This window comes from Octopus bimaculoides, chromosome 9 (genome assembly GCF_046866305.1).
Source record: "Octopus bimaculoides isolate indiv1 chromosome 9, ASM4686630v1, whole genome shotgun sequence".
Taxonomy (NCBI): domain Eukaryota; kingdom Metazoa; phylum Mollusca; class Cephalopoda; order Octopoda; family Octopodidae; genus Octopus; species Octopus bimaculoides.
In genome coordinates, this window is record NC_142936.1 from 15,520,823 (window position 1) to 15,542,267 (window position 21,445).

At 35.6% G+C, this 21,445-nt stretch overlaps 1 protein-coding gene across 5 annotated transcripts in view; it reads right to left on the reverse strand.

Moving 5' to 3' along the window:
* The window catches only part of LOC106874612 (calcitonin gene-related peptide type 1 receptor), a 358,420-nt gene that overhangs the window by 64,161 nt on the left and 272,814 nt on the right, over positions 1-21,445 (reverse strand). For all 5 annotated transcript variants that reach the window (XM_089357177.1, XM_089357178.1, XM_089357182.1 and 2 more), the window contains one exon: positions 2,647-2,744. In XM_089357177.1, coding sequence (XP_089213303.1) covers positions 2,647-2,744 — 98 coding nt within the window. The remainder of the gene's footprint in view (positions 1-2,646; positions 2,745-21,445) is intronic.

Consider the following 21,445-nt stretch of genomic DNA (forward strand, 5'->3'; position numbering starts at 1 on the left):
CATACATATGTATCCATTCTTACCATAATTTGAATTCTAGCTCATGCTGAGCACTTCAACTCTAGCCCGTTTTTATGTATTGTTATATTAACATTATCTAACTATACAAAAAATTACAGTTTATATATATCTATATATATAAAAATGAGAATGTCTGTCTGTCTGTCTGTCTGTCGGTCTGTCTGTCTGTCTGTGTGAATCCCTAAAACTCGAGAACTACGCAACCAATTTCATTCAAATTTTACAGATGCCTTACTTAGGGTTCCAGTTGTGTTTTAGTCAAAAAAAATTATTAACTTCTTGCGGAGTTCGAGCCCACGGCAACATAATATCTCCTCCACTATTTAAGTATTACGTGTCAAAAGTGAAACAAAAACACTCATGTCAAATACTTTCACTTTAAAAATGAAACTATTCTATTAACTGAAACAATCATATTTCGATACTGTAATGACAGATACTTTCAGAGAGAGAGAGAAAGAGAGAAAGAGAGAGATAGAGATGTATATGTATACATATAGATGTATATGTACACGTTATTCCACTAACTGAAACAATCACATTTCGATACTGTAATGACAGATACTTTCAGAGAGAGAGAAAGAGAGAAAGAGAGATGTATATGTATACATATACATGTATATGTACACGTATATGCACATATATATATATATATATATATATATATATATATATATATATATATATATATATATATATATATATATAGATATAGATCTATATGCATACATGTATATGTATACACATGTGTAGATGTATATATATATATAGATGTACATGTAATATGTACACATATATACATATATATACATGCATACAGATATCTATACATATATACACCCATCACACACAAACACATGCACACAAACACACACATTAGTCATTTGTTTTCTTATCCAAAACTACGTCAAAAGTACTGAACGGATCTTTATGAAATTTGGAAATTATATTCTATGTATAACTCCCATGAAAATTCATATATTTTTGATGTTGATGAAATTTTAACCCGAACATAACAGATGAGCATTATTTGTAATTCAACGGTACAACAGTGTAAGACTACCCTTTCAGATATACTTACATTGTGATTTCTGCAATGTGGTGCATAAATTGTCAAGTAAATGAGACGCATCTTTGCCTCCACTGATTCACTTGCAAAGTGTTGAGTAAAATTATTTCGTTGCAGACCTCCTTTGGGTCTTTTTATTATCACTACGACACACATAGTCCCCAGTTGGTAATATTGATTTCAAGGCCCTCCTGGATGAGAGACTGGCATTCCACTTAATGTCTATGTTCCATGCTGGCATGGATTGGAGAGTTATTAATGTAGAAATATGGTATCGTAGCTACTAACAGTTGAGGGTTGCATAGTCTAGACGGCGTTTTTAGATTTCATTATTCTCTTTAACCCGGGCAAAGCCGGGTATTTCTGCTAGTATATATATATATATATATATATATATATATATATATATATATATATATATATATATATATATAATGGAAGATGGAGACAAACGCTCAAGATGTTATTTAAATCATTTATATCACCACATCACATTTGTTAAAATGTCTTATTGATGCACACTGTTGTTTATATCCTCCCTGATGAGGTTGATGCATTGTTCCACATTATTCATCCTCTCGGATTCATTTTATGCAACTATCGAAACATATGTCGGTGATCTGGTAATATAAATGATTTAAATAAAATCTTGAGCGTTTGTCTCCATTTTCCATTATTCTTATGTTCTCCAAAATACATCTCACACTTCTCCCCGGAATTAACCTCCACTCAAGTGTGATCACTAATTCCTAGGACGCTCATGTGACATCTGACTACCGCTGCGTATGTGTGTGTGAGTGTTGCGCGCGCGTGTATGTATATATATATATATATATGTGTGTGTGTGTGTGTGTGTGTGTGTGTGTGTGTGTGTGTGTGTGTGTGTGTGTGTGTGTGTGTGTGTGTGTGAGTGTGTGTGTGTAGCTAAAAAGCTACCACAATGCAAGTTTGGAAATAAACGAGATAAATAGAAGAGATTGAAGAAAATCCAAAGTAAGAAAAGAACAATATCTTACATTTTAAAACTATATTTCAATATTTCGTGTCAGAAAAAAAAAAACAATTACATATAAAAAAAAATGGAGAACGTTACTATTGTCTATAGAGATCAAAATAAATGGATAAGGGATTTTCAAATGTAGAATATTGAAATGTAAGACGAAAATGTGAGCCATATTTCTTATTTTGTTTTAGTTTTGCTTCTGTATATATTTATTTCCAGACTGAAATTGTGCCTTTCTTAGATAGTATTTCTGTGTTTCTGCATTTCACAAGAGAAGAGTTGTGGTTTTACATTCGAAAATCTTAGAGATTTATTGTATAAATGTAATTTTGCATTAACATCTAAGCAATGATAATATTTGAAAAACAGTATCTATTCCAACACTCCAACAGAAAAAAAAAAACAATTTTAACCAAACAAGAATAGAAACAGTCTTACGAAAATGATTCTCTCCACTTCTAGAGAAGATAACAAGAAAAGAAAATATGACATTCGTCCTTTTAAAACACTCAATCTGATTATTGAAACCAATGGAATAATGGTTGATAAATACCTGTAACTGAATACATGTGCTGTAATTGCTCCATTCCTGATCGGTTTTTGGAAACATCCACCAGGTGCCATTAGCTTCGCAATATTTGTGTGCTTTACCTGTAAATAGATAATATAATTTTGCTTTTGTTTTATGGTTTTCCGTATAGGTTATAGCAAAGCTATTGGGTTGAATTCTAGATAATAGCTGTTGTAAATGCAGCTTTTGGCTCGGTTAGCAGATGACATAAATAAACGAATACCATAGCTACATTCTCAAATAGCGGAATAATATCAGTTGAAATTTTTTGCACCTCCGACGAACGATATTACACAAAACTCATTTCTTTCTCGCGGCATCAAATCATTCCATTGTTTGAATTAGCTAAATTACTTTCTACCGATACAGAATACCATTGCAATGTGATCCTATTATAGATTGTACCTGTGCAGTCGTTTTAGGTGTTGAAGTGATAGAAATGATCAGGAGAGAAGAGAAGGAAGCATGTCTAAAGATTTGATGGCATCCATCTATCCACACACACACACACACACACACACACACACACACACACACACACACACACACATCTTTTTTTATCTTTTAGTAGCTTCAGTAATTTTGACGGCCATGTTGGGGCACCGCCTTGATGGTTTTTTAGTCGAACAAATCGATCCTAGAACTTATTTTTTGTTAGGCCTAGTACTTATTCTATCGGTCCCTCTTTGCCGACACGCTAAGTTATGAGGACATAAGCACACCAACACCGGTTGCCAAACTGTATTGGGAGACAAATACAGACACAAAGACACATATATATGTATATATATCAGCTTCCGTCTACCAAATCCACTCACAAGACTTTGGTTAGCCCGAAGTTATAGTAGAAGACACTTGCTCAATGTGCCATGCAGTGGGACTGAACCCTGAACCATAAGGTTGAGAAGGAAGCTTCTTACCATACAGCCAAGGTTAAGAGGTTTCACACGAGTAAATTTATATTATAATAATATTATATTATATTGCATTGAGGACTTTATCACTGATAAAAACAAGAAAGTATTTACATTTTTATCAGAATATGCTACCGGTTTCGATAGCTTAGAAATACGATTTAGTCATGCTGAAATAAAAGGAAAACTAAACTGAAATAAATAAATAAAATTAATCTTCTATGAAATCATTTCTGGAAGTCTACATGTTTTATTACAAAACACGCTAACTTCTAGAAGTGGTATCGTGAAAGTTTAGTTTCATTTATTTCAAACTACTTTCATTTTTATCTCTGCATGAATAAATTGTCTGTTTAAGCAATTGAAAGCGGTAAGATATTTTGATATAAATATAAATACTTGTTTTTATTCGGGATAAAATTCTCAAAGCCTTTTCTTTTTGTATACACGCACATATACACGCACATACACATTCATAAATACACATACACACATATGGATGTATGTATGAATGTATATATATATATATATATGCACACACACAGAGTAGAGATCAAATAAAGTTAGGTCTAATGACATAATGTATTATATATATATATATATATATAGAGAGAGAGAGTAGAGTTCAGGTAAAATTGCATTTAATGATTAAACGTAATAGACATACAATAAGTGCTCAGGTTGATTTATCACATAAAACTTCGACTTGAAATGCAGCTAAACCAAAAAGTGGTATTGTAGCAGCCAAACAATGAATTGCTATAAGTGGGTTATCATTGAGCGGGTTTATGTACAATAGAAAGAAAGGATGAACAAACGAATAACGGGGAAGAGGGCAAATCGATTTCGTCGACTCCAGTGCTCAATTGCTACTTATTTTATGAACTTCGAAAGGATGATAGGCAAAGTAGGCTTCAGCGGAGTTTGAACTCAGAAAGTGAAGACAGACGAAATGCCGATAAGGATTTTTTCCGGCGTACCAACAATTCCACTACTACACCGTATCTATTTATTTATACACACTCGCACACATATAACAAAAAGAAGATAGTCAGGATTTGGTTAAAACCTACAGTACGCACCCCCCACCCACACACTAGTTGTGTAACTAGATTACAGATTTGTTTTAAAATTTTCTTTCAAACAGTGAAAACATCACTGTGTGACAATTTAATATTTTCATTTAAAACTTTTCCCATTTCCACATTAATCTCTTAGGGTTTTCTTAAGTCTTGTAATGATTGAAGAGTTCATCGGCTTCATCATTTGAAAAAAAAACCAAAAAAAAAACCCAGTAAATGCGTGTTATTCTCACACCTTACAATTTAGCGAATGGACATAGGAATAATGTTATCACTTATAAAACCATTACTGCATTTAAGATTGTTTAACGGTTTAGCCATGGTACTATTCATGATTTCGTTCATGTGCACTGTATCTCTGTGTTGATTTTTGACCCATATTGTGCCATTAATAAAACTTCCATAGATAATATCGTTGAGTTTTGGTCCGTGAAATTTTATGCTGGATAGTAGTGATGAATAAAGAGAAGTAGTCGGATTGTTTTAAAGGTTTCGAAAATAATTCCACCCTTAAATTTACTATCAAATATAGATCTAACATAAATTTAGAGCACATCCTTACTCTAATCTTAAATATAAAGATAGGAATAAGGACCACCCCAATTCACGGACACACAAGATTATAAACAAATTACAACACGTACCATATATAATCACAAAATTATAGTTGGAATATATTAAAACAGACAACAGTATGAAAATCGCATGACTATAAAACCGCAAATTTGAAAGCCCCTGAATGTATTTCAGACACCTAATGTATTATGCATATAAGCATGAGAATTGTAAACTTCGTGACTCAAACTGATACATCGGATAAGACTCAGAAACATGTCCCTGAATGTAGGCTAGGCTGGGTGGAGGAGTTTGTCCCCCCTCGCAAACATAAGGACACAGGAAATGTGTCAAGGCCGACAGGAAGCGGTCCAGCTTCCTAGGGCTAAATAGCAGTAGTATATTCCCTTATTGGGACTGTCACGTTAAGTTGGCAGTATACAACTACTTTATCGCATCACTACTGCTTAAGTCTCTCTGAGAGATTTAGAAATATATTATTTCTAATTATATATACATATATATATATATATATATATATATATATATATATATATATATATATATATATATATATATGTTATTAGAATAGTTATTTCTGCTCGTTTGGGGACCTGAATCTGACAAAATACTCACATGATGGAGCTCCTTCCCCACAATGAAAGAACATATGATAAAATAAAAAATGACTCGAACGGAAACAAGCTACATTTTTACATGCAATAGACAAAAAAAAAAAGAAAAAAAGAGAGAATAAAACTTAATTTCTCCGCAGAAGAAATAAAACCAGCCTTCTTAGTTAAAACCACAAAATTTAAAACTTTTTAAATGACATAAATGACATCATCATCATTATCATCATCATCATCCTCATTATTATCATTATCAACAACAACAACAACAACAACAACAACAATGACAACAACAAAACAATAACAACTGACACTATTTGTCAAACGAAAACTTGAATGTGGAAACTGATTTTGGTGATAAAGAAATTTATTCCAGATGGTCCCTAGATATAAATGGAGAAAAATTCTCCTTAGTGGAGATATGTGATAAAGGAATATGCATCCATAGCCTCGCCCTTTATCGAACATTGAGTAAAAAGAAAAAAAAGTAATATATCTCTGCACCTCGAAAGCAACAGAGACATTTTTCATTTTCATGATAAATCAGTTCCAGAAAGCATGACCGAAATGTGGAGCAATATTTTCTCCATTCACCAAGGTAGAAACTGCGCAAACACGTACATAAGATTCAGAATTGAGAGTGAAACGATGTGTTAACCTGTTTAGAAAAATATACATCGTTAAATGGAACGGGTAACACAAAAGTTACGTAAAGGATATTGGGTTTTCATTATTTTAGCAGTGCAATATGGGAGAATGGCAGACCTGGAGGTTATCAAGAGGAATATGTTGATGGGTGAATCTATATGTATAGATAAGTCTTAACAGCCTTTGAAGACTATAAATCTGTTCCATAGTTGTACCTCACTGAGGATACAGAAAGAAGAGTTATGAGACTTGCAATGCAGGACATAAAACCCAGCTGCTACACATGTAGCAGTAAGGAACATTTAAGGGATATTTTGCTTAGAGGATGTCAAAAGACAGACGAAGATGACAGTAAAGACTACAACAGCAGCAGACTACGAAAGCTGTTGTAAGAGACCCACAAGTCGCAGATCCGGAAATAGTGGATGAAACCGACTCATCTTTGGCTACAAGAGCCATCTCACAGGAAATTGCTCAGGAAAATCAACGGTCAAGAAGGACCACGAAGCGAAATTCGGAAAAGCAGAAAAAAGAAACAGAAAAAAAGCAAGGAACCCAGACTGAAGGCGAAGAAGAGCACACTTCTTCTCAGAACAACTTAAAATTCAAGCCCCTGCAAATGAGCAACGTACCCTCAGTTCAAAGGTAATCGTTCTGAATTAATTGATAAATGATGTGCTGCTGGAGGAGGAGAAAACAGAGCAGGATTTTAAAGAATTGGAATGGTAGAATTTTGTAGATCACATCAATGATTTATTATACCATAAAAGAGGAATTCTCACTAGAGACATTAGATGCCTTGTGTCCGGTCCAACGCAGAAAATACTCACAGATAATTTGGGTGCACTAGGTTTTAATATGAAAATTAATTAACAGCCAGGTGGGTCAGAACTGTTGTAGGGCTGCTTCCAGACAATCTAGCTGTTTTTCTCAGTCGTGCGTGGGTATAAGTTATTCTATTTGTTTTCTTGCTTCATGAAATATCTTATTTTATATCTCTAATTGATATAATCATCTAATTACTTTGCACACTGTGTCATTCTAAGATGTCTAAACATATTGTGCATCTCTGCCCCTACTGTATTAATACAGCGTTATTTTGTTAATCGCCACATTTTATAACACATTTGAACGCGTTTCTTCATGTGACTGAATAGGCAGGCGTGCAGGCTGGATCGTTAGCGCATTGGACAAAATGCTTAGTGGTATTTTGTCTGGCTCTTTATGTTCTGAGTTCTGTCCAGATTAACTTTTCCGCTCATCATTTGGGATAAAAAGATGTACCAGTCAAGCACTAGGGTCGATGTAATCGACTGTCTTCCTCTCTATAAAATTATTGGCGTTGTGCTAAAACTCGAACCCATTGTTGTTATCAATATTTTGAAATGTAAGTCTAGCATCTACACTGATCTCTTCTCATATTTGCTCTTCTACAAACTCATGCGTCTTGTTTATTACTGTTAATCCATGGGGCAGCATCACAACAATGCTCCTTCATACCTGCTCAAACTTTACTCCAAAGTAAGATATTTCTTGCTCTGAAGGACTTCTATTTTGATTGTGTTCTTTTCAATGCGTCTATGAAATTTCGTTGAGTTATTTTGAACATGTCATTATTTTTGAAGAACCTCGATCGATTTTCAAAGCAGTGTATGCTGTTTTAGCATGAACTTTTGTTTTATTATTTCCATCGCTCCAGCAAATCTGTGTTGAGACTTTAATTCATATTTTCTTATTATTGTTTTCTTCTTAAAAGGTTTTATATTATGATTATTGTTTAAGATCGGAAAGATTTGTTTCTTGACTTTTCCATTGCTTCAGTAAATTTGTGTTCAGACTTTAATCCATATTTTCTCATTATCTCTCTCTTCCTGACTGTAGGCTAGGCTGGGTGGAGGAGTTTGTCTCTCCGTCGCAAACATAAGGACACAGGAAATGTGTCAAGGCCGACAGGAAGCGGTCCAGCTTCCTAGGGCTAAATAGCAGTAGTATATTCCCTTATTGGGACTGTCACGTTAAGTTGGCAGTATACAACTACTTTATCGCATCACTACTGCTTGAGTCTCTCTTAAATATTACTGCTTAAGATTTTGTGTATTTCTACATCAGATCGGAGAGGTTTGTTTCTTGAGTTTTCCATTGCCACATTGGTTTTCACAACGATGTGCCACTTTATATTTTAGTTTTATGCCAGACATTTTGGTGCATACAATAGCAGCAGCATAGAATAACTCATTTAGATATGTGATATCCAGTTTATTCTTCTTTATAATGATTTTATGATAATATCCACATGACAGATTACTCTGTCATATTTTCTTCTATTGCAAATCTTAAGAAGGTCAATGCGTTCCTTCATGTCCATATTTTGGACTTTGATCGGTTCTTAAATTATTATTTCTTCAAGTTCTCTCAGATCACTGTTCTTGATTTCATCATTATTTGTTTTCGCTAAATTGTTAGGAATTTCATAAAGATATTCTCCTTCAATGGTTTGATATTCACAGAATGTGTTTATGCTTTCTTATTGTGTATATCATGTTATTACTTCTTGTGACAGTTTTTCTATTCTGACCCTGACATCAGTTTTTGTCTATTGTATTTTGAATTGTATTCGTTGTTTCTTAGATCTGATTTTCTTTTATTTGATCAATTTCAATATCTGTCAGCATTTGCTGTTATACAATATTTCATTCTCAAGTTTATTACTCTTAATGTTTAGTCTACCGCTGGAATTCTTTTCTCCAGACTTGGCATATTTCCTCAATGCTTGAAACCCCCGATAAATAATATACAGAAGTGAGATAAGTCTAAAAAAAACCTGTATCATTGCTTTCTCCGGACCATTTCCGTCTCTTGGTTTGAATGGTACCTGTTAGTATTGGACATGAAGGGCCGTCAGAAGAATTTGTTCTGTGGTGGGAAAATTTGAACCAGTAGCAAGCATTTCGACTCTGACTAATTCTTCTAAAGTGGCGCGACCCTTGTTAGCTCGAGCAGAAACCGATTCGGCATCGTTTCTGATGTGTTGCTATTAAGATGAGTTTGTGAGTAAAGTCTCTCAAAGACCGGTAATTTTATTGAAACATCTCTCGATAAGGCTGTCCACCACGGCTTATTTACTCCTAGTTGACACAAAAGTATCCCACTCTTGTTGACTATCCAGTAAATTGCCTCGTGGGTGTTTTATAACCACCTCCCGTTTTGCCATGGACAATTTCCGAAAATCCCTAGCCGGTAGTGTTACCGGGGTGGTGGCATTGCCGCTCCGGGATAAATTCTATAGGCATGGTAGTGCCGTCAGTCTTGACTGTCCGAGATGCGTGCAGATTGAAGAAACCGTCTTGCGGGTGTTTCTATAGTGTTTGAGTATTGCAGACTTGTGGAATTATGTTGAACAGCAGCTATCACATGTTGGACAGATCCGGCAACTGGCCGATTCCATCGTAAGGATCACCCCTCTGCTTTCCTTTGGTCGAGGACGGTAGGCAGTTTCCCTCTGTCTGGTGGTTAATACCAATGAAGTTGTGTGGTGGATGAAACTGAAAGGTCTGAAGACGGACGCTTTCCTCTTTGGCCAAGCCCTCATTGACATTATAGAATTCCACTTGGAAAGGAAAGTGAGGACTGAGGGGATGTGCTACACCCTACCCTTCCGTAAATTTGTTGAAATTTGGGTGAAAGTGGCAAGGGTGACTCGAATTTAAGTTGGGGCTAGTAAGCTGAGAAGTAAGGAAGAGGGAGAAACAATTACAATGGTACTCCTGGTGAGTAGGGTAGGCCGAGATGTGTGGGTCTCCTTGATTGCCCCTGGGTGGCGTTTTCCTGCTCATTAGAAAATTTGTTTCTTAAAAAAACTTTTGCTAATTGTTATTACTTCAATTGTTAACACGGTTATATATACGTTAATCCCCACTGTCCTGTCTTTGTATTATCCTGAATGTTCGCGGCCAGTAAAGAAGACATTTTCTTCTTCTTCTTCTTCTTCTTCTTCTTCTTCTTCTTCTTCTTCTTCTTCTTCTTCTTCTTCTTCTTCAGGTAACGGTTATTTATCTTTTTAAGGTGGCGACGGTTATTTGCCCGTCGCTACGTTTTGAATTCAAATTCCGCCGAGGTGGACTTTGCCTTTCATCCTTCGGGAGGGTCAATAAATTAAGTACCAGTGAAACACTGGAGTCTGTGTAAATCGACCAGTCCCCTCCCCTAAATTCCAGGCCTTGTGCTTATAGTGAAAAAGATTATTATTATTGAAGTGGCAGCTGGCAGAATCGTTAGCATGCCGGACAAAATGCTTAGCGGTATTTCGTCCGTATTTACGTTCTGAGTTCCGTCTCGGTCGATTTTGCTATTCATCTTTTCTGGGTCCATAAAATAAGTACCAGTTGAGTACTGGGGCCGATGTAATCTACTGGCTTCGCTCCTCCAAATTTCAGGCCTTGTGCCTTTAGTAAAAAGGATTGGATCTTTTTTAAAACGGGGGCCACATTTTTCATTAACGAAACACTTTGAAACTTGGAACACTGGTAGAATGTGTCATATAAAACATCTTTTTCTCTTAGTCTTCTTAAAAAAAAAAGAAATTCATAAATTATTCCATGTTAAAGTTGTCCTATTTCTGTAATTTCAACCAATCACTGACGTCCATTCAGCCGATATACATTAAGTGCCGACTACATAAACAAACGATTCTGAAACAATTAACCCTAACCCTAACTCTAACCCTAACCCTAACCCTAGAGTTAGGGTTAGGGTTAGGGTTAAAGCAAATTTAAAATGAAAAAAGCAAATAAAACGAAGGTATGGAGATTAAATACGCTTTACATCGCTTAATCAGCCAAAGGAGTAAATCTAAACAACTGAATACTTGTCAGTGATTGGTTGAAATTATCGAAATAAGACAATTTTTTACATGAAATAAATTCGAATACAAAAATATTTTTCTGTTCTATAACACAAAATAGATAAGTATACGAAGTTTGAAAGTCTTTCGGTACCAAAAACACTACGTAAAACATTAATGAAAAATGTGGCCCCCGTTTTAAAAAAGATCCAAAGGATTATCATTATTATTATTAGTGGTGGTGGTCGTGGTGGTAATTATTGTTTCAGTTGTTTACACGGTTATACATACGTTAATTCCCACTGTCCTGTCTTTGAATTATCCTGAATCTTCTTCTTCTTCTTCTTCTTCTAATTATTATTATTACTATTATTATTATTATTATTATTATTATTATTATTATTATTATTATTATTATTATTATTATTATTAAGGAGGCGGTTATTTCATAGCAGCAGCAATGTAGTAACAGTAGTAGATGCAGCAATGTTAGAAGTACGCTTACATGTAAAGCGGTAGCGGTGCTATAGCTTGCACGTTAACAAATAAATAGGTCGTAACTGATTTTACTATATTAAAACTCGGCTATTCATTGAAATGGTAAAAAAAAAAGCTGCTGGCTACCTTCCACTCCCCCGTCTCGCTATTACCTACCTGCCATCAGCCAAACGTGACATTTCGACATCATAGCGTTATGGCTGCTTTTACGTGAAACAAAAGACTAAACAAAACGCTGGTGATAAAATGTCTCTCAAGTATGTTAGTAGACATGAGGAAGATGATTTATAATGTCCGTTTGGAAACATATGTCTGGTTTCTCTTCACCCCTCTCCATATATCTCACTGTCTGTCACAATTATTCTCTTCCTGCCCCTCACTGGTTATGAGTATCGCATGTTTAAGCAAAATTAATCAATCAATCAATCAATTTATCTATCCATTCATCCATCCATCCATCCTTCCGTCCGTCCGCCCGTCCGTCTGCCTGTCTATCTATCTATCTATCTATCTATCTATCTATCTATCTATCTATCTATCTATCTATCTATCTATTCTATTCTATTCTATTCTATCTATCTAGCAGTCAGTCTGTCCATCGTAACTATATACGCATGCATGCACATTTATATGTGTTTCGAATGCATACATACACACGTGTATATAGATAGGTTTGAAGAGAGAGAGAGAGAGAGAGAGAGAGAGAGAGAGAGAGAGAGAGAGAGAGAGAGAGAAGAGAGAAAATATGTAAGGCATAGACAGAGGAATGAAAAGAAATCAGACACATGTTTCTGACCGGACTTTACAAATCACTCCTTCATTTCTACAAACATGTTGGAAAGCCTTATAATTCAAACTTTTCGATTGCTTTATTATTATCATCATCATCATCATCATTATCATTATTATTATTATTATTATTATTATTATTATTATTATTGTTATTATTATTATTATTATTATTATTATAAATATCTGTATGTATGTACAAATGTGTGTGTATATAAAAGTACAAATATATACACAGATATACACTCATATGTGCGTTTATATGTAGGTATGTATTATATATATATATATATATATATATATATATATATATATATATATGTGTGTGTGTGTATACAGTCATAGATAGATAGATAGATAAGAAGGTAGAGATGCATACAGAGGCTTACATAGATACATTCATTGAAAGAAATTATCACCTTTTGTCACCTTTCGGTATATAATACTGTGTATCATTGCCCTAATAAATTTAGAAACTTTGACTGCTTTTGTCCGTCCTTCGTACTTATTTAACTCCATATAACTTTTCAATTGATGGCATTGTCTCTCAAGCCGCCCCCCCCCCTGAACGCTATTTTATTCTTATTTATGAGCGAGCTGGATAGACAGATGAAGAATTAAGTGCTCTTGAGTATCCAGAAATTTTACTGGATTAGCAGGGAGAAACAAGTAAGAAACACGGGAAGAATTGGCTGACTCGTTGAGATGAATAAATAGTACGACTGCTAAACAAACGATATATATATATATATATGTTAAATCTCTGAACGAGGTATTATATATATATATATATATATATATATATATATATATATGTATACATATATGAATACACATAGACACACACATACACAAACACACATATACACATGTATATATATGGTGAAAGTGGTGGGGTGTCCGTGCAGTTCAATGCATTTGAAAGGCATAACAGAGAAGTACGAAAGACAATAAACAATAGCAGTTTTGTTGGTGTCAAAAGTTTAGTGCTTAGCCAACAATATTGCCAGATTAGCTAGAAGGCTAGAAAGATACATCAACAATGAGAAAGATAGGGAAGAGGAGAATAAAGGTGGAGGGGGAAATACAAGGTGGCGTCAAAAAGTCTCCGGACTAGTTCTGTAGCGCGCCAACAGATGACAGCACACGGTTGCATGCGCAGTGAGAGCTAGCAGTGATCGTCGAGTGACATATGTTTACTTCGCAAGTTGTGAAACTTGTATTTTTGTGATCACATGTATGCTGTAGTCTGCAGTTTTGTCATGGACAAAATGTTGGATAAAGAGCCAACGTGAAATTTTGTGTTGAACTTGTGAAGTCTTCTCCAGAGACATTGAGCATGCTTCGGCAAGCTTACGGCGACAAGCCAATGGTTCGTACGGGATGTTTCGAGTGACACTGGCACTTCAAAAGCAGAAAAATCTCCTTGGAAGACGATGAGCGAACTGCAAGACCTGGCACGAGCGTCAGCCTAGAAATGTGGAGAAAACTCATCAGTTTGCATGAGGATCGTCGGAAGACAGTCAACGAAATTGCTGATGAAGTTGGTCTGTCGTATGGGTCCGTGCTGGCAATCCTAACGTCTGAATTAAACATGCGGCGTGTCTCTGCAAATTTTGTGCCCCATCTGCTGACCACTGAGCAGAAAGAGCGTCGCGTCAAAGTCTGTCATGATCTCCGTCAGCCTGCCGCTGAGGACCCATCCTGCATGTCGAGGATCATCACGGGTGACGAGAGTTGGGTCTATGGGTACAATCCTGTGACAAAGCCGCAATCGTCACAATAGAAAAGGCTTTCATCTCCACGACTGAAGAAGGTACGACAGAGCCGCAGCTCAATCAAAAGCAGGCTCATCGTTTTATTCGACATCCGTAGTAATGTGCATCGAAAATTTGGCGCCCCAGGGCCAGACCGTCAATCGAGAATTCTACTGCGGCGTTTTGAAGCGTTTGAGGGAGGGCGTTCGGTGAAAGCGATCGGATCTTTCGCCGTTTTAACACCGTTGTCGAGATCCAGAGTGAATCGCAGAAGGTTCCCGACTCGCTTACGGAAAATGACTTCCAGGTCGGATCCCTAGAGTGGCAGGAACGCTGGTATTGGTGTATTGGTGCACAAAGTGACTATTTCGGTGGAGATAATGTTAAAACTTAGGTAAATGAGTTATTTTTTATTAAACATAACTAGTCCAGGAACTTTTTGATACCACTTTCTAGTTTATACATACATACATACATACATATATACATATATACATATATATATATATATATATATATATATATATATATATATATATATATATAAATTTACTTTACGTAATAAGATATAAAACAAAGGCTGTGTAGATTTTAGAACATTTATAAATAGAAGGCGTAGGAGTGGCTAAGTGGTAAGTAGCTTGCTTACCAACCACATGGTTCCGGGTTCAGTCCCACTGCGTGGCACCTTGCTTTTTTTCTTTTTTCACATATTCTTCCTAGTACATGTTCATATCTCATTTTCTCACCTGTCGCTGTCTACTACACGAAAACCCCCCAATGTCACGCTGTGCCGAATTCCACGACATGCTGAATGTATCGCATATAGAAGTACTTATATCACAAAGTAAGGATTTTAACAGTTCTAGTGTCTTTGAGATACATTTCATACAACAAATTAGTATCAACTGTCTGTCATACAGTGAAATAACCTGAAACACCCAAAACAGCCATCACAGAGAAATAAGGTTTTCTAACTGTGTATGTTAATGATGTCTCGGAAATTTTAATTTTCAATGCCGAATTTTATCATTAAATACTCAGGATTTCCCTGAATTGTCGGAACAAGAACAAATTTAGAAAATGCATCTGTCCATGAGTTACCGTTGTGCAGAAAAGGGCTAAGAGCAGAAATGTGAGTTTCTTGGAGTTTAGTGTTGACAATGATCACAGAGTTCACTGAGAATTTACTAAGACAAAAGGTTGCTATGTTGCGGTATTGTCAATGTGTTTGGTCAATTTTACATTAAGACATCATCCGTACACGCTGTAGACTCTAGATATTTTAGATACTGATTCAAGGTTGTGTTCATCCGTAGAAACATGAATGTAACGAGGTCTTATGTCGCTGACGAACAATCCCATGATGATAACCGTTATGGGGCCAATGGTTCGACCAACACTGCCGATAATTCTTAAGAAATGTTTTCTCGGAGAAGCGGTTAATACACTATAGTTAAGGATTCTCTCTGGCAAGACCATATTAAATCTCTTGTTAATATCAACAGAATTTCTCATCACTCATTGTGAGAAGAAATATACAATCCTCTAACGACCAGAAGATATGTAATGAGAGCAAAGGTTTATTCTAACAACACGCTGCAATCACTAGCCGATGGGCACACTGTATGAACTGCTTCAAATCTCTTCTGTTACTACTTCTACAGCGACTTCCATTCAACTGATACGATGTAGATACGCATCACACACGCAAGCTCATCTGGTGCATCTGATTTTTCGTTTCTCTTTTCCTTTCAAGAACTGTGATCCGTCAGAATCGACTCTCTTCTCAAGTTTATCCTTGATGCATCAATCTACAGAAATTCAATATGAATGCCAACTACATTAACCTAAGTAATCCATTGACTAAATCACAATAACGAGAAAGGAAAATGTCAGAACGTGAAAGAGCAAGAACGCAACCATGTTTTATAGACTTCTGAAGATGAGCAATCTAAAGGGCTCGTAATCCTATGTGGCAGCTAGATTATTAATCTAGAAAGGCTAAGTAAGAAAATTTGTTTTCTCTATCATTAAATATTATACGAATATCGGACAGAATACTATACATGCAATAAACAAAAGAAAAACCCAAACAAAACAAAGCAATAAAGAAATAATTCAAATTGCCAAGCTCCATTTAAGCCAACAAAGAAAACTCTACGGAATCTCTCGAACTAGTAGAAAAAACAAAACAATGTAAAAAATAGATTAATTTTCATTATATCATACCCTACCGTCTTAAAAACAGTTGGAAAAACGTAGTTTTAATGTTGATCTAGACATGCTATGTCTGAAGGAAAAAATAAATAAAAGACAATGGAATTACGACTTGAATGTTTCTGGTGGGGCTGTTCGAATAGAGCTGACCAATTGCTAAGTGACAACGTTAGGAAAGCTCTGTGAAGGCGGCGAGTTAGCAGAGTTGTTAGCATGCCGGACAAAATGCTTCGCGCATTTCGTTCTTTTTTACCTTTTGAGTTCAAATTCCGCCGAGGTTGATTTTGCCTTTCATCCATCCGGAGTCGATAAAATAAGTACCGATTGAACACTGGGTCGATGTGATCGACTAAGCCCCCAGCCACAAATTTCAGGCCTTGTCCCTTTAGTAGAAAGGATTAGCAAAGCTCTGTTAAATTTTGAAACAACATCCACAAAATCCCACATTTGGGGGAAAATAATAATTTATTAAATCTCCCCAATATTTGATAGTCTGGTATTAATTTATTGACCTCGGAAGATAAAGGCTAACCTCTCTTCTCAGATTTGATCTATGAACTGAAAGGGATGTATATAAATGCCACAAAGCAGTTTCTTCGGCACTCCGTTGACTCTGGTATCTTCATTTATAATGATAACTTATTAGAGTTATCTCTACAGATTTTCGAGACTTATAAAAACGTTTAATATACTTTCTAGCATATAATGGTTGCTGCATAGCGAAATATCGTGCCCCTACAAATCATTTATAATAATAATTACGAACAAAAGCCCCAAATTAAACATTCATAAAACTACCGTCGGTGGCATTCGAACACAAGGTCTGATTGCTACGCATTTTGAACGGCGTTCTTGCAGTTTTCATCTCTCATTAGCCTATTAATAATAACTTCTCGTATTAATTCAAGGCTAGAAATTTTAAAGAGTGCTACTTAAGTTTAAATGGAACTCAAGAATTTAATTAGTAATTTTATTGACTCCGAAATGGAATAAGACAAAATCGACTTAGCGGGATTTGAAATCAGAACGTAAAGAGTGAGAGACGAAATGAAATAGTGCAAACCTATTTAGGTATTGTTCTACTTATTCAGCCATGCATGGACGTATAACAAAGCTGTCCAAATATGAAAACAAAACTAATTTCTAGATATAAAGAAACTAATCAAATATAACGATAAAAAAACAATTTAAATATAAACACCTTGTCAATATAGATAGCCATTGAAAACAGAAACGATTTTTGTAAAAACAGGTGCAGTAAGAATAATAAATAAAAAAATACACTATATACAGGATAGAGATATTAAGCAGTGTACATTTATTTTATACATTTTTAAGTAAATACCAGGAAAGCGAACTAAATTGTCTCTTATCTGATTATATTGGGTTGCGCTTGGTTGCACAGTAAAGGCACAGGATGATGATAAAACACCCAGATTTAATAATTAATATAACATAATATAATATTATATATACTTACTAACACACACACACACACACACACACACACACACACACACACATATGTATATATAAATGCATGTATGTGTGTGTATATATATATAAATGCATGTATGTGTGTGTATATATATATATATATATATATGCACAAACATTATATATATATGCATTGTATATACACATTAAAGAAAAAAATAAGCGCAGGTATGACTTTGTGATAAGAAGCTTGCTTCTAAATTACATAGTTGCGGGTTCAGTCCCACTGCGTGGTATATGGGGGAAAGTGTCTTCTGCTGTAGCCCCAAGCCGACCAAAGCCTTGTGAGTGGACTTAGTAGACGGAAACTGAAAGAAGCCCGTAGTATATACAATATATATATATATATATATATATATATATATATATATATATATATATATGCGTATATGTCTATGGGTAAGTGCGTTTGTACCAATGTTTGTCTCCTCCACCGCTTGACAACCGGTGCTTGTTTACATCCCCGTAACTTAGCGGTTCGGCAGAAAGAGACCGCTAGGATAGGTACCAGGCTTAAAAATAAGTACTAGGAGTGATCTGTTTCGCTAAACCTTCAAAGCGGTGCCCCAAAACGGCTGTAGTCTAATATGACTGAAACAAGTAAAAGATATACGATATATATTATATATAATAGTTATATTATGCGTTTACACTCTATATGTATGTGCCCGGCGTTTAAAGCCAAAGATGAGGCAAGAAAATTGGCACAAATCAAATTTTGCCCATAGGCAGGCGTTGGAGCATTAGGGAAGAAAGAAAACAAGGATCACGGTTACAGATAATAATACTAACGTGGAAACTTGTGGCAGTGAAGCAAGTTTTCTCTTCCTCACAGGAAGTTCTGAGTAGAAGATGGACCCCGGAGAAAAGATGGAAACTGTTGGAGACGTCAGGAAGAGAAAGTTAGAGCTGAGTAAAGATACAGTACCCAAATTAAATGCATGTAAGTTAGAAGGGTACCCGTGTATTATTATGGCTGTGCGAATCTGATACGAGAACCTGATGGTGCTAATGAACGATCTGTTGGCCAAGAGAAATACTTCCCTTCTTGACGAGGAAATGAAATAAAAGAACAAAAGTACAAAGAGCGAGTTCAATAACAAAATAAACACCTTAGAAGAAAGATACTGCAACAAGAGAAACAACACAAATTCATCTGGAATGCGTTGACAGCAATGTAATTGTAATGTTATATTATCAAACATTGATACTAGCTGAACAAATGAAAAGTAAACAGACGAAGTAGTTAGAGGTTTGATGAAAATATCAAGAACTGGTATTTATAGTCGGATCTTGAACAGATTGATAGATAGATGAATAAATAGGTGTAGAGCTAACTAGCTAGCTTAATAAATAGATATATAAATAAAGAGAAAGTTAGCTTCGCAGAATAATTGTCAGTTCAGCTAAATAGATAAATAGATGGCTTGATAGATTGATAAATAAATAAAAGAGAAAAGACTGAAGCACACATACGCATGTGTGTGTGTGTATTAATCGTTATAAAGTTATAATTTAATGCTGTTTCAATTGTGTTCACCGAGTTTATTTTAACAACCTAAGCTTTCTGCTATATCAGTGAATGTATTATTTATTCATTTCACTATAAATCGGAGGTGACAAATTGTATTAGGTTGTTCTGAAAATAATGGCCGATTTCAGAAACATAATTTTATTCTGGAAAAATTAACAATAGAAATGTTTTAATTAGTCAAAGTATGAGCTGTGAACATCTATGCATCAATCAACGAGATTATTTATGCCTCGTTGATAAAAAAAAAAAACCATTGGCTTTGATGCTAAGAAATCTTTGAAAGCTGATTCCACCTCTGGTTTGGACCTGAAAGTTTCATCACTTAAAAACGTGTTTAAATGCTTGAAAAATGGTAGTCAGTGGGTAAAAGATCAGGAGAATATGGAGGGTGTGGTAAAATCTCGTATCCCAACTCTGCGAGTCTCTGCAGTATCATTCTTGCAACATGTGGCTTTGCATTTTCATGGAGCAGAATTGGGCCAAGCCGATTCATCAACGCAGGTCTCATTTTTCGCAAGTGAGCATGCATTTCAGCGGGTTCATTGCAGTAAACCTCTGCAGTAATTCTCTGATTGGCTTCCAGAAAGCTATAATGGACAACACCAATTGCAGACCACTAGACAGTCACCATAATCTTTTGTTGATACAACTTTGGCTTTGGGAAATGTTTGGGGGACTCATCACGATCAAGCCATTGACCTGATCGTTTGCGACCATCATAAAAGATTCACTTTTCATCACAAGTGATTATTCTGTCAAGAAAAGGATCATTGGTGTTTCGCAGAAACAGCATCGAGCACACTTCAAAAGGCCAAACTTTTTGATTTTCATTGAACTCATGCGGTACCCATCTATCGAGCTTTTTCACCTTACCAATCTTCTTCAGGTTGTGTGAGACCGTTGCAATACCGACACCAAGTGCCTGAGACATTTCTTTGATGTGGGTTTTGTTCAACAATTGCTTTCAATTATTCCTTGTCAAGATTGCATGACTGTCCTCTACCTTCTTCATCTTCAAGGCTCTCATCACCACTATGGAATTTCTGAAACCACATTCGTACTGTGCGATCACTTATGGATCCCTCTCCCCATGCTCTGTTGATATTAGCAGCAGTTTGGGAGTCATTGTACCCAAGCTTGAACTCATGCAAGAAAAGTAAGCGAAGGTCCTTTTTTGTCATGTTCATAATTAAGGGCGCCCACGCTTCAAGAATGTCTTCTGTCTGAAATAAGTAGAACATTTTTAAAGAGCATACATCAATTATTAAATGCGTCGAAATTCACCTAAAATATAATTAAAATCGCATTTCAAAACACAACACTTAGAGCGGCCATTATTTTCGGAACAACCTAATAGTTGTTGTTGTTATAACTGATACTAGTACTACTATTTTTAGTAGTATCTTGTAAGAAATGACTACGGCATCACTCTGTTGGAGTCTGTGGGCAAAGTTCTTGCTAGATTATTGTTGAACAGGTTGATGGAGGACATTTGTCCTACAGTAGTCGCTGAATCACAGAATGGCTTTAGATATGACAATCGGGATGATTGATATGATCTTCTCAGCAAGGCAGATTCAGCAGAAATGTATTGAGCAGCGGGTCCCTCTGTATCAGGTTTTTGTTGATCTGACAAAGACCTTTGATACGGTGGACTGAAGTGCACTATGGAAAATTTTAGGGAAAATAGGGTGCCCGTCAAAGTTTATTGATATGCTCATTCGATTGCACAGAAATATGAAGGCACGGGTTGTCTTGAATGGAAAATTGTCCAATGAAATCCCAGTTGATAATAGCGTGAAACAGGGAATATCC